At 41.2% G+C, this 13,330-nt stretch overlaps 1 protein-coding gene across 7 annotated transcripts in view; it reads left to right on the forward strand.

Moving 5' to 3' along the window:
- ANKS1B (ankyrin repeat and sterile alpha motif domain containing 1B) overlaps nt 1–13,330 on the forward strand; it is an 830,526-nt gene that overhangs the window by 490,023 nt on the left and 327,173 nt on the right. For 4 of the 7 annotated variants that reach the window (XM_037160668.2, XM_037160669.2, XM_037160670.2 and 1 more), the window contains exon 15: nt 3,830–3,936. In XM_037160668.2, the coding sequence (XP_037016563.1) occupies nt 3,830–3,936 (107 nt within the window). Of the gene's footprint in view, nt 1–3,525; nt 3,937–13,330 lie in introns of those variants that run through there. The other 3 variants (XM_053662066.1, XM_053662067.1, XM_053662068.1) reach the window with 1 other exon arrangement.

Below are 13,330 nucleotides of genomic sequence, written 5' to 3' on the forward strand. Positions count from 1 at the left end.
CTTGACATTGCCATTTTGGAAGTGGAACCCTCAGGATTATTTTTTTAAAGACTGTGTCAAAGAAAATTCCCGGTTTCATCACACACTATGAGCTTCAATTCCCTTATCTATAAATGGGGATAATAATCCACTCCACACTGCTTCAGACATAGTAGCCCAGAATAACTTTTAGTTTTTTCCTTCCCTCCTCTTATCTCACTTTTGGGACTTAGAGAAGTTCTAGTTGAATAAAGGTGCCCACCCACTATGCGTTGTTATGCTTTAAGAATTTTAAGACTCCAAGAAAGTGTTTCAAGAAAACATAGACTTAAACAGTATTAAAAATTACCTTCATACCTGGACCAGGTTTCTTTTAGAGGTTTGGCTCATGAGAAAATACTTTAACTAAATAACTTTAACAACATGACTCAAGGTCCCTTCTTCTTCCTCTCTCTGCCTCACCGTCTTTCCCTATCCAATTGTCTCGTAACTCACTTCACTCTGGCGTTGTAACCGTTCACCAAAATACGAGAACTTCTGAGTATAAACTGAATCATGGAACAGTTCAAAGAATAAAATTCAATCAGTCTATAAAATAATTTGTCAAGTGATTAGTACCCAGCATTCTCTCTGAGCTATTTTTGTATAGCATCCCAGACCTTGAAATGCCCCTTGGTAGATAAATGAGAGATACAGATCTCTCTCTCTTTCTATTAAGAAACAAAAATCCTATGAAAGTCATTTCCATTGTCATTCATTTATGTAACAAAGATGATTTAATTCGTTGGATGTGTGTGGCACTCTTCCCTGTACTTCAGCCCCGTTTTGCATCTCAAGAGAGGAGATGGGATTTGAGGAGCTGGTCAATCAGCATATGTCTTACCAAGTCCAATCATTATTGCGCTTTTGGCTCACTCTTTATGTAGCTTATTCACCTACTCCCAGCTTATAATGATCAAGGGGAACACTGTGGATGTGAGCCTAGGAGAGGCTGTAATTAACACTTCATTCCGCCTCGTATTGGCATTAACAGACAGGTTGTGTTTTGTTCTCAACATCTCATACAGGTAACATTGTGAACCAGAATTTCTTAGAATGGATTTCTACACAGCTACAAACTTTCTGACCTTCTTAAAAGACCTGGACCCAATCAAGGATAAATTATAATAAAGTAAAAGACAGGATGAAGATAATAAACAAAAATTCACCTGAAAATTCTGTTTAGAAACCCAACTATCTTCTTTTGTAAAGACTTCACGTACTTGGGAAAGATTTAAAAACAAACAAAAAATTTAAATAAAAACTAGGAGGATTTTCTGTACTTTGGATTATGAAAATAAAGTGCCATGATTTGGGTTAGCAGAGTCATTCTGATTCCTTACTGTGTGCAATATTAGGAGGACATTCCTACATTCAAGAATAAGTCTTATACACCAATAACTTTAATGTTAGACAGAAAATACATGTCATAATAAAGTCTAAAAATGTCACGATACATAAGGAAGAGATTTATTCCCATTAGGGGGGATTAGAGGAGGTTTCATAAAGAAAGTGTCACCTGATTCTAAGCCAATGACGGGGCAGAAATGTAGGGATGTAATAAAGCCAACCAACATATGTTACAGGCTGCCTTTAGAGACCAGCCAGTAATCCCAACTAATGGGAACACTGGAGAGAGGGAAATAAAGGTGAATTATTTGTAGCTGATCATAAAGAGGCCCCAAAATATCATCAAAGAAGTTGAGGGTTTATTTTGAAGCCAACTGAAAACCATGAAAGAGTTTTGGAAAAGGGAGTAATAATCAAAATAGTACTTTAGAGAACTTGTTCTGACACCTACATATAAAATAGATTTTTGAAATATCAGGGGTGGGAAGACCAATGTCACAGGCACCGCTGCCTGAGGCCAGGGGGCCTTAATGAGGAAAGCAGGATGAAAGCCAGTCGAAGTTCCATAAATGAGAGCCAGGAAATAGAATCAAGGAACTAAAAGCTTGGAGACTCTACAGTGAGGAAGGACAAGAACTTGGAAACTGATGTCAGCAGAGAAGAAGAGAGCGTGCAAGACATTTTCAAGTTTAATGTCTGTGTTCTGGGAGGTTGACGATGTTTTTAAAAAGAGGAATGAAATGGAAAGATATGATTTTGGGGAAAAGAGAAAAATGATGTTTCATTTATTCAATAAATACTTAGTGAGCATTTACTATGCATTGGGCCCTGTTCCAGATTGGGGGTGGGGGGTGGTGATGAGAGTTATTTTTAATTTTTAAAACACCTGTGGGAAAAAGGCACTGTCCCCACTCTGGGACTCCAAGGGCAGAGCTGGAGCCGGTGAGCAAGGTCAGGTAGGAAGTAAAACGTCTTTCTAATAAATGGAATCTTCTTGATAAGTAGTAAGAGCTCTGTTACAGGCAGCGTTCAAGCATAAATTAGATGATATTTTTCCAGGAACACTGACAAGGGGTTCATGTGGCTAGGGGTGGTGGGAGCAGGGCTGAGGGGGCAGGTGGACTAACCTGTTTCCAAGTTCTTTACCAATCTGAAGTAAGAGTCTTATTCTTTCTGATGATCTGGCCCTATGGGTTCTATTATTATTCTCTCCTTCCTCTTAATTATTAAATTAATTACTCAATCTGGCTGCCATTCAGTAAAACTCACACATTTACATCTGTTATTCTTGAATTATTTTTGGTTAGGGCTGCTCTTCCTTATTTAAAAATTCTACCCAGTAATGTTACCTTTATAGCTAATTTAGAATGGTAACCCTGGTAGACATGGGTTATAAATATCAGAGGGGAAAAGGATCTCTCCTGCTTGGTAATACTTTTGTTTGAAAGAAGCCATGCAAACAAGAAATGAATTATCTTGACTTCAAGATTGCGAAGCAGTTTCTGTATTTTGCAGTAATTCAAAAATGAAAAAAAAAAAACCCTCAGAGAAGTTCCTCTTGATGCGGTGTGGTAGAGAAAGAGAATCATTATTCTCCAAACACTGTAACGCTTTAGATCGGCAACGTTTATCTGTGCTGCATTTTAGAAAGAAGAAGAAAGGGAAGGAAAGAAAGGGGAAAAGGGAACCTGTAGGGAGCTCCGCTATAAGCTATAGTTAAAGCTTTGCATTTCCTGGTGTCTTTTGAAACGTAAAATTCCACAACAAATAGCTCTGTAACGCATAACCGGTATGAAGATTCAATTCAGATTTAAGCACTTTGGTTTGCTTTTGAATCTTGCTATTTTCTGCATTTGTTTTGACTGCTCTCATCATTCAAGATTGACGCTTGGATGGGTGTGTAGGAGGAAGCAGCTTACAGCTTGCAGACGAAAAAAAAATCTGCCTTATCTGATGGCTATTATTGAAAATGCGAGGTGTAGCCTGGGCTGGGTAATGAAGGGGAGCGAGCGAGGGGGAGCAGGGAGCAGGGAGCTGCATACTGATGAGTGTAGGAGTACTTGATAAAAAGAATTCTGGCTGCTGGCCGTGCATTGCTCATTGTGGAGTACTCCAACAATCACATAGAACGCAGACCAGCCTAAGCCGACAGCTTGATGTGCCTTCCTCTGCTGCCCGGTTTTGGGGGCTGTGTGACGTACTGGTCGGTAGTAAAGATTAATATGTAAGAAATGTGGAGCTAGGATCAAGTCATACTCCGCAGCCTGCCTGGCAAACTATGTTTTACTTCTGACTTTGCTCTCTCGCTGAGAACATTAATCTGTCAAGCTGGCGGGCTCCTTTGATAGCAACTTTCCCAGGAGCATGATGTGGCAATGCCACCTCTCAGCCCAGGACTACCGCTATTACCCCGTGGACGGCTACTCCCTGCTTAAACGCTTCCCTCTTCATCCTCTTACAGGACCCAGATGCCCTGTCCAAACAGTGGGACAATGGTTGGAAAGCATTGGGCTACCTCAGTACGAGAACCACCTGATGGCTAATGGATTTGACAGTGTGCAGTTTATGGTAAGACGCTCTCTGTGTCCACGGAGCTGCCTTTTGTCTGTCTTTGCTTCTTCTGTGTCTGACAGGGCGCACAGGCAGCCTGATGTGCAACCAGAACCGGTCAGTTGTGTATATGTAGCTGCATCAGAAAATCGGATGCCCTTAGGACTGAACTTGCTGTGTACGTATAGACACTTGCTGAGAAATGATGTCTCTAGGCACCCGTATACATATGTATTATATGAATGAACCGGTGAGAGTGCTATTTATAGACAGGGGGAGAAGATTAACATTTATATTCTCCCTGTCATTCTTCCTGTGGTTTTTATAAATTTGTTATCTCAGAATATTCAGTTCGATTACAGCACTCTTCAGCTGATTCTAGATTCCTAAAAACATGTCTTTCCTTTGAGCATCAGCATTTAGTGATTAATTAGACAATTTGTTCTATTTATGGTGTGAAGCTCATTTTTTCCCTGGTAATTGTTTGATAAGCAAGCTTAAATCGGGTGGACGACCTTCAGTTCGTTAGCAAACTGCTTCAGATGGACAGTTACAGAGAGCATTCACTGACTTCTCTATGTGGATGGTGGAGCATTGAAGTATTGTATATTTAGGTAGAAGATAAACACTTCCATCAATTAGCTGTCAGTATTGAGAAAGAGAGGCGAATGGACCGAGTACATTCATGTACTTCTGAACACTGGCGTGCATGCAGTCTTGACCTGCTGTGGGCCAACTTCTCAGGATGGGGATTAGAAGGAGGCAGGAGGATCAGGCGATGTGCAGACCCGTGATACAGCTTTCTAATCATGCAGATACCTCCCCCAGTGCTCATCAGTTTCCCTCGTTAAGTTCTGTCACTGCCCTTATTACCTTTCCTGGCTTGTAAAGGTCCCACCACACACACTGCCTACCCCTAAATTTAGAGAGAGCTTCATAACACAGGCATGTGGCCCGCAAATGGCTCCTGGAAATCATTAATAGCTACTTCTAAGTAAAATGCTGGGGCTGACGCCTGAAGCTTATTCATACCAGAATTGATCACCAAATACTGAGAGCTAGTCATGTCCTTTTATCTCCATTGGAGATTATTTTTCTCCAAGCCTGACTTGACTGTTGTAGATTTGAAAATCACCCCAATTGTTAAACTTCTGCTTTTCCCCCCCAAAATATTTATACCCCATGAGCTTTTGTAAAAAGCTACATAAATGCATCAAAACATATGCGCTCTAAGTAATTGTATACATAGAAGTCTTTATGAACCTATTTTTTTACAGTGAAATACACAGCTACTGTTATTGTTCTGGTGTTTTAGAATACCATCACTAATCAGACAGGCAAGATATTGCGGGTGTTGAAATAGGAAAAAAGTAAGATTTCTTCAGTTGCTCTCAGAGTCTTAGGGTGCTGAGCAGATTTAGGACAGATTTAGGACACTAAACAGATGACATCAGGAATCAGAGGAGCAGAATGAAAGTCTTTGCGCCGCTGCTCATGTTTGGGGCACGTTTTGCAGAGTGCTCCCCCTCCCATCTCTACTGGAGATAAGACCTGCTCACTCCTGTTCCTCAAACCCTCGTCCATGTTTATTCTGCTCCCATGAGAACTTAGGTAGCTTTTTGGATTCTCTGGAATATTTGGCTGCTTTGAAAAAATTTAATGAAGCATAATTTTCTTCTGCATTTTAAACACTTTCCAGCAACTATAATCATTTTTTTTCTTTTTGAGAGCCTAGAATGGAATGGCTAATCAAACAGGTTTCAAATAAGCATTTAGAGATCGTAACAAACATTCATGAGTGAAGTATGTGCAAGCATGCAGAAACCCTGCACATACATGGCAAAACCAGGGTCTGAGCTGCCCCATAGATTGTTGTTTTTAGTTTTCCAGTCCCAAGTGTTCCGAGTAGTGTGTATAATTTCCCAGAAATTAAGAAAACATGGTTAATTCAGACAAGTCAGTCAAACACTTTCTTCATGAGACAGGATCAATTTTTTTAAAACTTTGAATTATCATTTAGAGGAATTTGTTATTCTGAAATGAAACAAATCATAGAATACTGTTGTCGATTATTGCTTTATATCTGCCACCCAGCAATTTATTTGCTACTACTGTCATAAAAGTCAATTTGTCTCTATAAAAATTATTTATTGATCTCCATAATCCAATTTATTTCATTATGAACTTAGTTTAAGTAACACTAATATGATCAGCCCACGTTAAGAAACAGATTTCATGGAAGTGATGAAAAGTCCGTTAGAGCTGTTCAGTCTCCACTCAGTATCATATTCTAGCTTTTGTTTTTCCTGAAGCGCATTCTGACCTGCATTTATTCATCCTGTTGCCTAAGCAACAAGCATCACACTCCTGTTAACTATGATGTAGTGCAGGTCTTATCTGTTTTTTTAGAGCAAGTCAGTAGAGACATCAAAGAGGTAGAATTAATGTTAGTTAAAACATCATAGTACCTCTGTGTGTAGATATACTTCATTGAGGAAATATTTTCAAGAGTTAACTTTTCACTTAATCAATAGTCTATTAATGAATGGGAGTTTTAAAGGATCCATGTGATCCTTTAAATACTTGCAAAGTATTTCTTGAAATCTTTAACAAAATTTTTTGCTCATTTTGTTCTACATATTCTCACATATGTGCATGATCTATGGATAGTTTGTCTACCTTGCTATGATTAACTTTAATAAAGATTCTTACATCAATTTCTACACATAGTTAGAAAAGAAGGACCACCCCCATTTTCTTTTTAAATATCTGTCAGTTATTCTCCTTTGGCTCTCTTGTACTTAACCTTCATTTTATTGTTGTGTGAATCTGAAAGGGAGAATTTCACACTATTTCTTTATGTATCTAGTTCTGGGTTGCAAAATGGTTGTGCATACAGCTGGGACCCTTCTAAATCCTTAAATATATAAAATAAATGGAAACTGATACAATCAGTGAATAGCTACAAAAGCACATCAGGTCACATAAGACTTGGGGAAGTCAGATCTATGCTGCAATCCCAAGCTCCTTCAACACAGAATGCAGGCCGCACTCTGCCTGTTCATGCCCCCAGAAATCATACCTCAGCTCCCTCCTTTTTAGGCACGTCAGCCTGCTACTCGCTAGTCCCTGGGCATGTAGCTGTAGTCCTCTGGTATCCCACCTGTTTGCCCAAGTTTGCAACATATACAATGTATCTAAGTTTCAGAGTTACTTTTGTTTTTCCACCAAGGAGTTGAGGTATGTAACAATTACCATACAAAATGCACATACACTGTGCTTATTTACTTCCTTACTATATATGTTTCTATCATCTCTTTTTTCAAAGTCTGATGATGACTGCTTCCTTAATTTTAAGTCTCAAACTATCTGTTCTTGTCTGAATGGCTGCTCATTTGTAGTCTCCCCTCTCATGAACAGCTATTTCCTTTCCCTCCCCTCTGTCTTTTCTCCTCCGAGGTCTAACTCAATTCCTGTCTTGTTTGTGTAGCTTTCCTTAATGACTCCAGTCCTCAGCAGCCTCTCTCTTCTCTGAACTCATGTAGTGGCTGTATGTGGCATGACAAATTACCTTTGGCATGCCATTATTCACTCTCTGGAATTGGGAGTTAAGTTTTCACTTACATAGATCTTGTCTCCTCAATTAGACTGGAAGCTTTTCACGTCCAAGTTCTGTGTATTCAGTTTTCTTTCTTGGTTCTTTTCCTGAATGATTTGTCAGTCTTATTTTTATTTATTTGTTTTTCCTTTGAATTTTATTTTGTAGTGGTTTCAGGTGTATAGCTTAGTGGTTAGACAATCATATCCTTCACATAGTGTTTCCCTCGATATTTCTGGTGCCCCACACACAGTTATTGCAGCATTACTGACCATAATTCCTATGTGTCCCTGTGACTATCTTGTAACAACAACTTGTCTTTCTCAGTCCCTTCGCCTCCTTCACCCAGTCCCCAATCCCCTTCCCTGCATTCACTTCCCTTGCCTCTCTCACAACCCCTAGCATAATGCTGTACACATGGAAATCACCTATAAATACCGATGCACAGTGGATTGTTGTACATGTGCAACATTTTCTATGTTCTAGGAACAGTGTTAATTGCTAGGGATACAACAATGAATAATATATGATCCTTGACCTCAAGCACATTACAGGATTGCCCTCAGACCTATCATATTATCTGCATGAACATTGCACACATATTCCTTCATTTGCTCACACGTGTGTGCACACATACTATATCCTGGGGATCTCACCCCTCACCCTTCCATATAATCACCAGCCTTCCACATATTACTTACAATTGTTTTCCCAGCAACAAATTACAGTAGGCAATGGAAGACATAAAATCTATGAGAGTGTGGAGCAAAGGAAGATAAAGATACGATAACGTCAAAACACTGGCAGTGTTACGGTACATTTATAGGCCCAAGATTGAATTAAGAAGTTTATGTTGTACTTGGAGGAGGGCTGACTCATGGCCTCACCGGAGTAACTAGCTGACAGTTATATTTGTAAACTCTAATCAGAAGGGGGAAAAATGAAATTATACCAAATTACCTTTTTTTTTTTTTTTAGCAGCTACTGTGTGTCTAGCAATTGCCATCTATGTTGACTAGGAATATTTTGACCATTATGAAAACGTTCAAAATGCAGCCCTTACAGAGTGCAAAATAAAAACAATAGCAGGAGCCTTGTGTGAATTGGCATTTTTGTGCACTTGCCCCAAGGTCAGAGGGGGTAGTGCCATTTAGACTCTGAAGTGGAACTACAGGGCTCTTGGAAGTCATCCATTTGAACAAAAGATTTGAGCCAGAATTGTGTTACAAGTATTTAGCTTGAAATTTTCTCCATTTTCCTGGTGCATTTTACATGCTAATGGACTTACTTCTCTTCATCTTTTACATAACTTTTCTGTAATAACAGCGCCATTTGTGGCTGACCTGATAAAATGACCTTTTAAGTATCTTAGCATCAAATCATGATCCAAGTAAGAAGTTAAACTTGTGAAGCAGAAAAATAAATTGTCCCTACAGGGTAGGACTAATAATCCCCATAATGATTTCTTATTTCAAATATTGTTTAAGAAAATTTTATAAAGTTACTGAGACTTAAAGGTACAAGAGAAAAAACACCTTCCACATTCTCTATACCTTCCTGTCTCCACAACAGGCAAGACTCTGATTTGAGTAGTTTGTTTTATGTTGAAAGTGCAGCTATAATTTTTCAAACTCATTTAGACCAGTAGTTACATACCCACTTTAAAAAAAAAAAAAGACATTGTGTTTTTCAACTTCAGGCATTTAAAACCTACTGGTATCCAAAAGAAGGGATAAGTGATGATGGAAGGAACATACAATAGAATTATGTATAATAGAGTTGTATACCAGAAACCTATATGATTTTTTAAACCAATGTCACCCCAATCCATGCAGTAAACATTTTAAAAAAGAAAAGAAAATCTGTTGGTCTCCAAGAGTCAAAGCCAGGAGGCAGTTCCTCTTTTTCTTGATAACAGCTCAATTACAAATCTGATAGGCAGCAGCCTTGCTGTGGGGTCCGAGAGAAGTAAGACTTCTCATGTCTACTGTCTGGCTTTTCTGATTCAGTTTACTCATCTGTAAAATCAGTCTAATGAGGATCAGGGAGGAATGTTCCTTGGGCTCGTTATTTAATATTTTGAGCTCTTTAAAGATGCAGAGTACAATACTGGTGCTGGCAGGGCTATTAATTCTTCGTGTAGGTCTCATTAGCCTTGGAAGGACACTGACTGCTTGTGCAGGAGGAAGTCAGATGGGAGGGCATGATCAGGGGTGACCATCTCTGAAGAACGGCTTTCAGAAGCCCTTCTGAAACAATGTGATGTTTGCCACAGTGTTAATCTGGTGATACTAAGGAGAGCCTTTCCTTCCACCTGGAAGTTATCCCGATTGCATTGTGAAGCATTAAAAGATGCTGCCCTGTTTTCTGATAATGCACTACTACAACTCCCATTACTAACTGAGGCCCACGTGCTTTGTCCTCTGATTTAGTCACGTGGCAGATTTGCATATTGTGGTCTTCACTGGTGCTGCCAATGAGCAGTTATTGGGGATGAGGAGTTTACTTCATGAATCAGAAAATGAATGAAAACTGCTGAGTTACGACTCATTTTGAAGAAATCCGGCCACCATCCTATTTCTTTGCTTCTTTATGAAGACAGTCTCTCAAACAAGTACTCCGTGACAATGACCTTCCTTTTCTCCCTTCTGCTCACCTCTGTAACCCTTATAATCCTGTCTGCTTCCCAGCTCTTCTGCTAAAATTGTTCTGATTCAGCTGTGACCTGCTTCTTGCCAAACCTCAACCCCCCTGTTCTTCCTCACTTCATCTCTCTTTGCCTCTTTGACAGGGTCTGGCTTTTACTATCCACTCCTTATTCGTATGTACTCCCTTATTGATATTTATTGGGGTCAGAGACATTCTACTGCCCTTTCCAATCACTTCCACTCTCTTCCTCCTCCTCCTGCCTCTCAGTGTGGGTGGGGCTCTGCCTGTCCATCACTAGGGAGATTATTGGTCCTCAGAGACCCAGAACAATCCCTGCTCTTCCCCTCTCTCTTCCTGGCTCCCAGGGCTGTCCAGTGACTTAACAAATATTTCCATATACCTGTACGCATGCAAAACATTTAGCACAGAGTCGTCATAGAATAAATGCCCCAACAAATGTTAAGTATTACCACAGCCAGAATGATCTTTCTGAAGCACACATCTGCTTTCGCACTACCCTGCATAAAATCCTTCAGTGATTCACAATTACCTATGGGAAATTGTATTTCTGAAATCCTGAGTATGATTTTCACGTCCAGGAGAGATTATGACATGCCTGAGCCCAACTTAGGTTGCAGCCTCATCTGGTACCACTTCCTCTCTGAACAGTTCTAGAAACTTGTTTGTTTTTCTTTCCTTGCCTGGCCTTTGCATGTGCTGCTTTCTCTGCCAGGAATGACCTTCCTTCCCCCTCCTAACTCCTTACTGTTCTTTAGTTCTTAGCCTAGTTGTCCCTTTTAGCTGACACTTCCTCCCTGACCCTCCGAGTATGGGTTATGGACCCTTCTTCTGGAGTTTCCTGTCTGACCACTTCTCTTACCATGTTCACCTACCCTACCACCTCCACCACACCAATACTGGGACAGGGGTTGGCAGACTTGTTCTGTAAAGGGCCAGATAGTAAATACTTTAGGCTGTGGGAGCTCTGTGGTCTCTGTTGCAACTGTCTGATTCTGCTGTTTTAGCCTGAAAGCTGCCCTAGAAAATAAATACATAAATGATGGGCATGGCTGTTTTCCAATACGACTTTATTTACTTTGAAAACTGGCAGATTTGGTCAATGGGTCATAGTTTGCTGCCTCTGCCCAGATTTTTAACTCCTGGAGTATTAGAAATGCGCTATGATCCTCTCTGTCTTCAGGTACGACCCGTGGCTTACATGTGTAGACACAGTAAACTTTGGATGAGAGGAGGAAAGAAGAAAGCAAATAAGGAGGAGGGAAGGAGGGAAGGAAAGAGGGAAGGAGAAAGGAACTGAAGGAAGCTGGCAGGTGGCCACAGCGAGGTTCCTGAAGGCCCCTTAGTTAAAAAAACCCAGACAACAGCTGAGGGTATTCAGATTTCAAGATCCAGCCTTCAGGAGTGTGACAGGAGCTGGAGAGGGTGTCTTTGCTCTAACCAATCAGACTGGAGTATATTTTCAGCAAGGGAACTGCACAGGCACAGGAACTAGGAAAACACAGCTGCGGAGGAAGCCCGTTGTCCCCTCTGTTTGGAAATCCTTTCGTTTCCTCTTCACCTAATTGTGCACTATTGTTCACGATTCAGCTTAAGTGCCATTTCCTCCAGGAAGTATTCCCTTATACCAGGGGTCTCCACCCCCCTGCCCTTCATCCCCCATCCCTCCATAGCAGGCAAGCCATCGAAGCTCCCCCGAGTTCAGCTTCCCCATCTTCCTGTCTTCCAGGAAACCGGTCCCTGGTGCCAGAAAGGTTGAGGACTGCTGTCTTATACCATCCTGTTATGTAGCTGGCATAACTGCCCCATTTCCGTGCACTCTCTGCCCTATGCTTGTCCTTACTGGATTGCATTGCAATTATGTTACCTGTTCAGATGTCTGCCTTCCAATCTGGAAAGTAGGTTCCTTAGATTGAGGTTTTGTTTGTCTTTGTATTCCTAAAGCCTACCACAGTGCCTGGCATGTAGTAGCATCTCAATAAAGATTGATTGGATGGAATTCTGAAGTTCTATTCGGTTTCATATAAATTACCCCATGAAATTCTTACCACATCCCTGCCACTAAGTATCATTATTCCCATATTTATAAATGAAGAGAATGAGACTCAAAAAGGTTAAAAACATGTTGCCCTGCACAGCCTGGATTTTAAAAACAAGCCAAATAGGATCCTAAAAGTCTCTGCTCAATTCACTGAGACCACTTAATTTCATCATTCCACCCTCCATTCATTCATTCAGCAAGGGTTTATACAGCCCCTGCTAGAGGGCAGACACTGAGCAGGACACTGGCCCTCCCTCAAGCACTCCCAGTTTGTCATACTCCTGGTCCTTTGAGGGACTTCTTTAGCCTTCTTCTCCCTACCTTTCTGCTTCATCCCTGCCACTTCTCCAGAGGTCCTCTGCTTTTATCAGATCAGAACTCTCCCTGTCAAACAAACCTGTGCCTGCACTTTTGTTCACGCATCCCCCCCCACACACACACACATACCTAACGTAGTCTACATCCTCTGAATACCTATTCAAGAAAGACCCACTCCTCAAGGTCTCGGCGCCTCCACCTGCTTGGTGGAGCCTTTCTCTACTGATTTGGACCCTGCCCACCTCTCCAGCTTCATCTCTTCCCCTCTTAAACTCTGACCATGTGAAGTGGCTCCCAGTCCTGCAGTTGTGCCACACTTGCTCACAAATCTGTGTCTTTGCACACATTGTGTGTTATGCACACTGTCCTCTGCCTAGAACTAACTCCTCCTTCCTGTACCCACTCTGACCCAGGGTAACTCTTATCTTCCAAATCCCACCTCAAAGGTTCCTTCTGGACACAGGCTTTAACAAATTCTTTGGTATTGCTCAACTGTCCCTCACCGGCCTCCGACGGCACCCTGTACTCACCAGCTATAGGAGCGGGCTCACCGTGCAGGGCTGAGCTATCTGCCTCTTCACCCAACTCCCCCTGAGAGAAACTGCAGTGTCTTGTGTGTGTGCTTTCCCAGCACATTATAGGTCTTTGAACAGGTGCTAGGGCCACCATAACAAAGTGCCACAAACTGGGTGCTGTAAACAACAGAAACCTATCGTCCCACAGTTCTAAAGGCTAGAAGTTCAAAATCAAGCTGTTGGCAAGGTTGGTCCCTCTAAGGGATGTGAGGG

The sequence above is a fragment of the Artibeus jamaicensis genome, unplaced genomic scaffold, assembly GCF_021234435.1.
Source record: "Artibeus jamaicensis isolate MK-2021 breed Jamaican fruit bat unplaced genomic scaffold, CSHL_Jam_final contig_233, whole genome shotgun sequence".
Taxonomy (NCBI): Eukaryota; Metazoa; Chordata; class Mammalia; order Chiroptera; family Phyllostomidae; genus Artibeus; species Artibeus jamaicensis.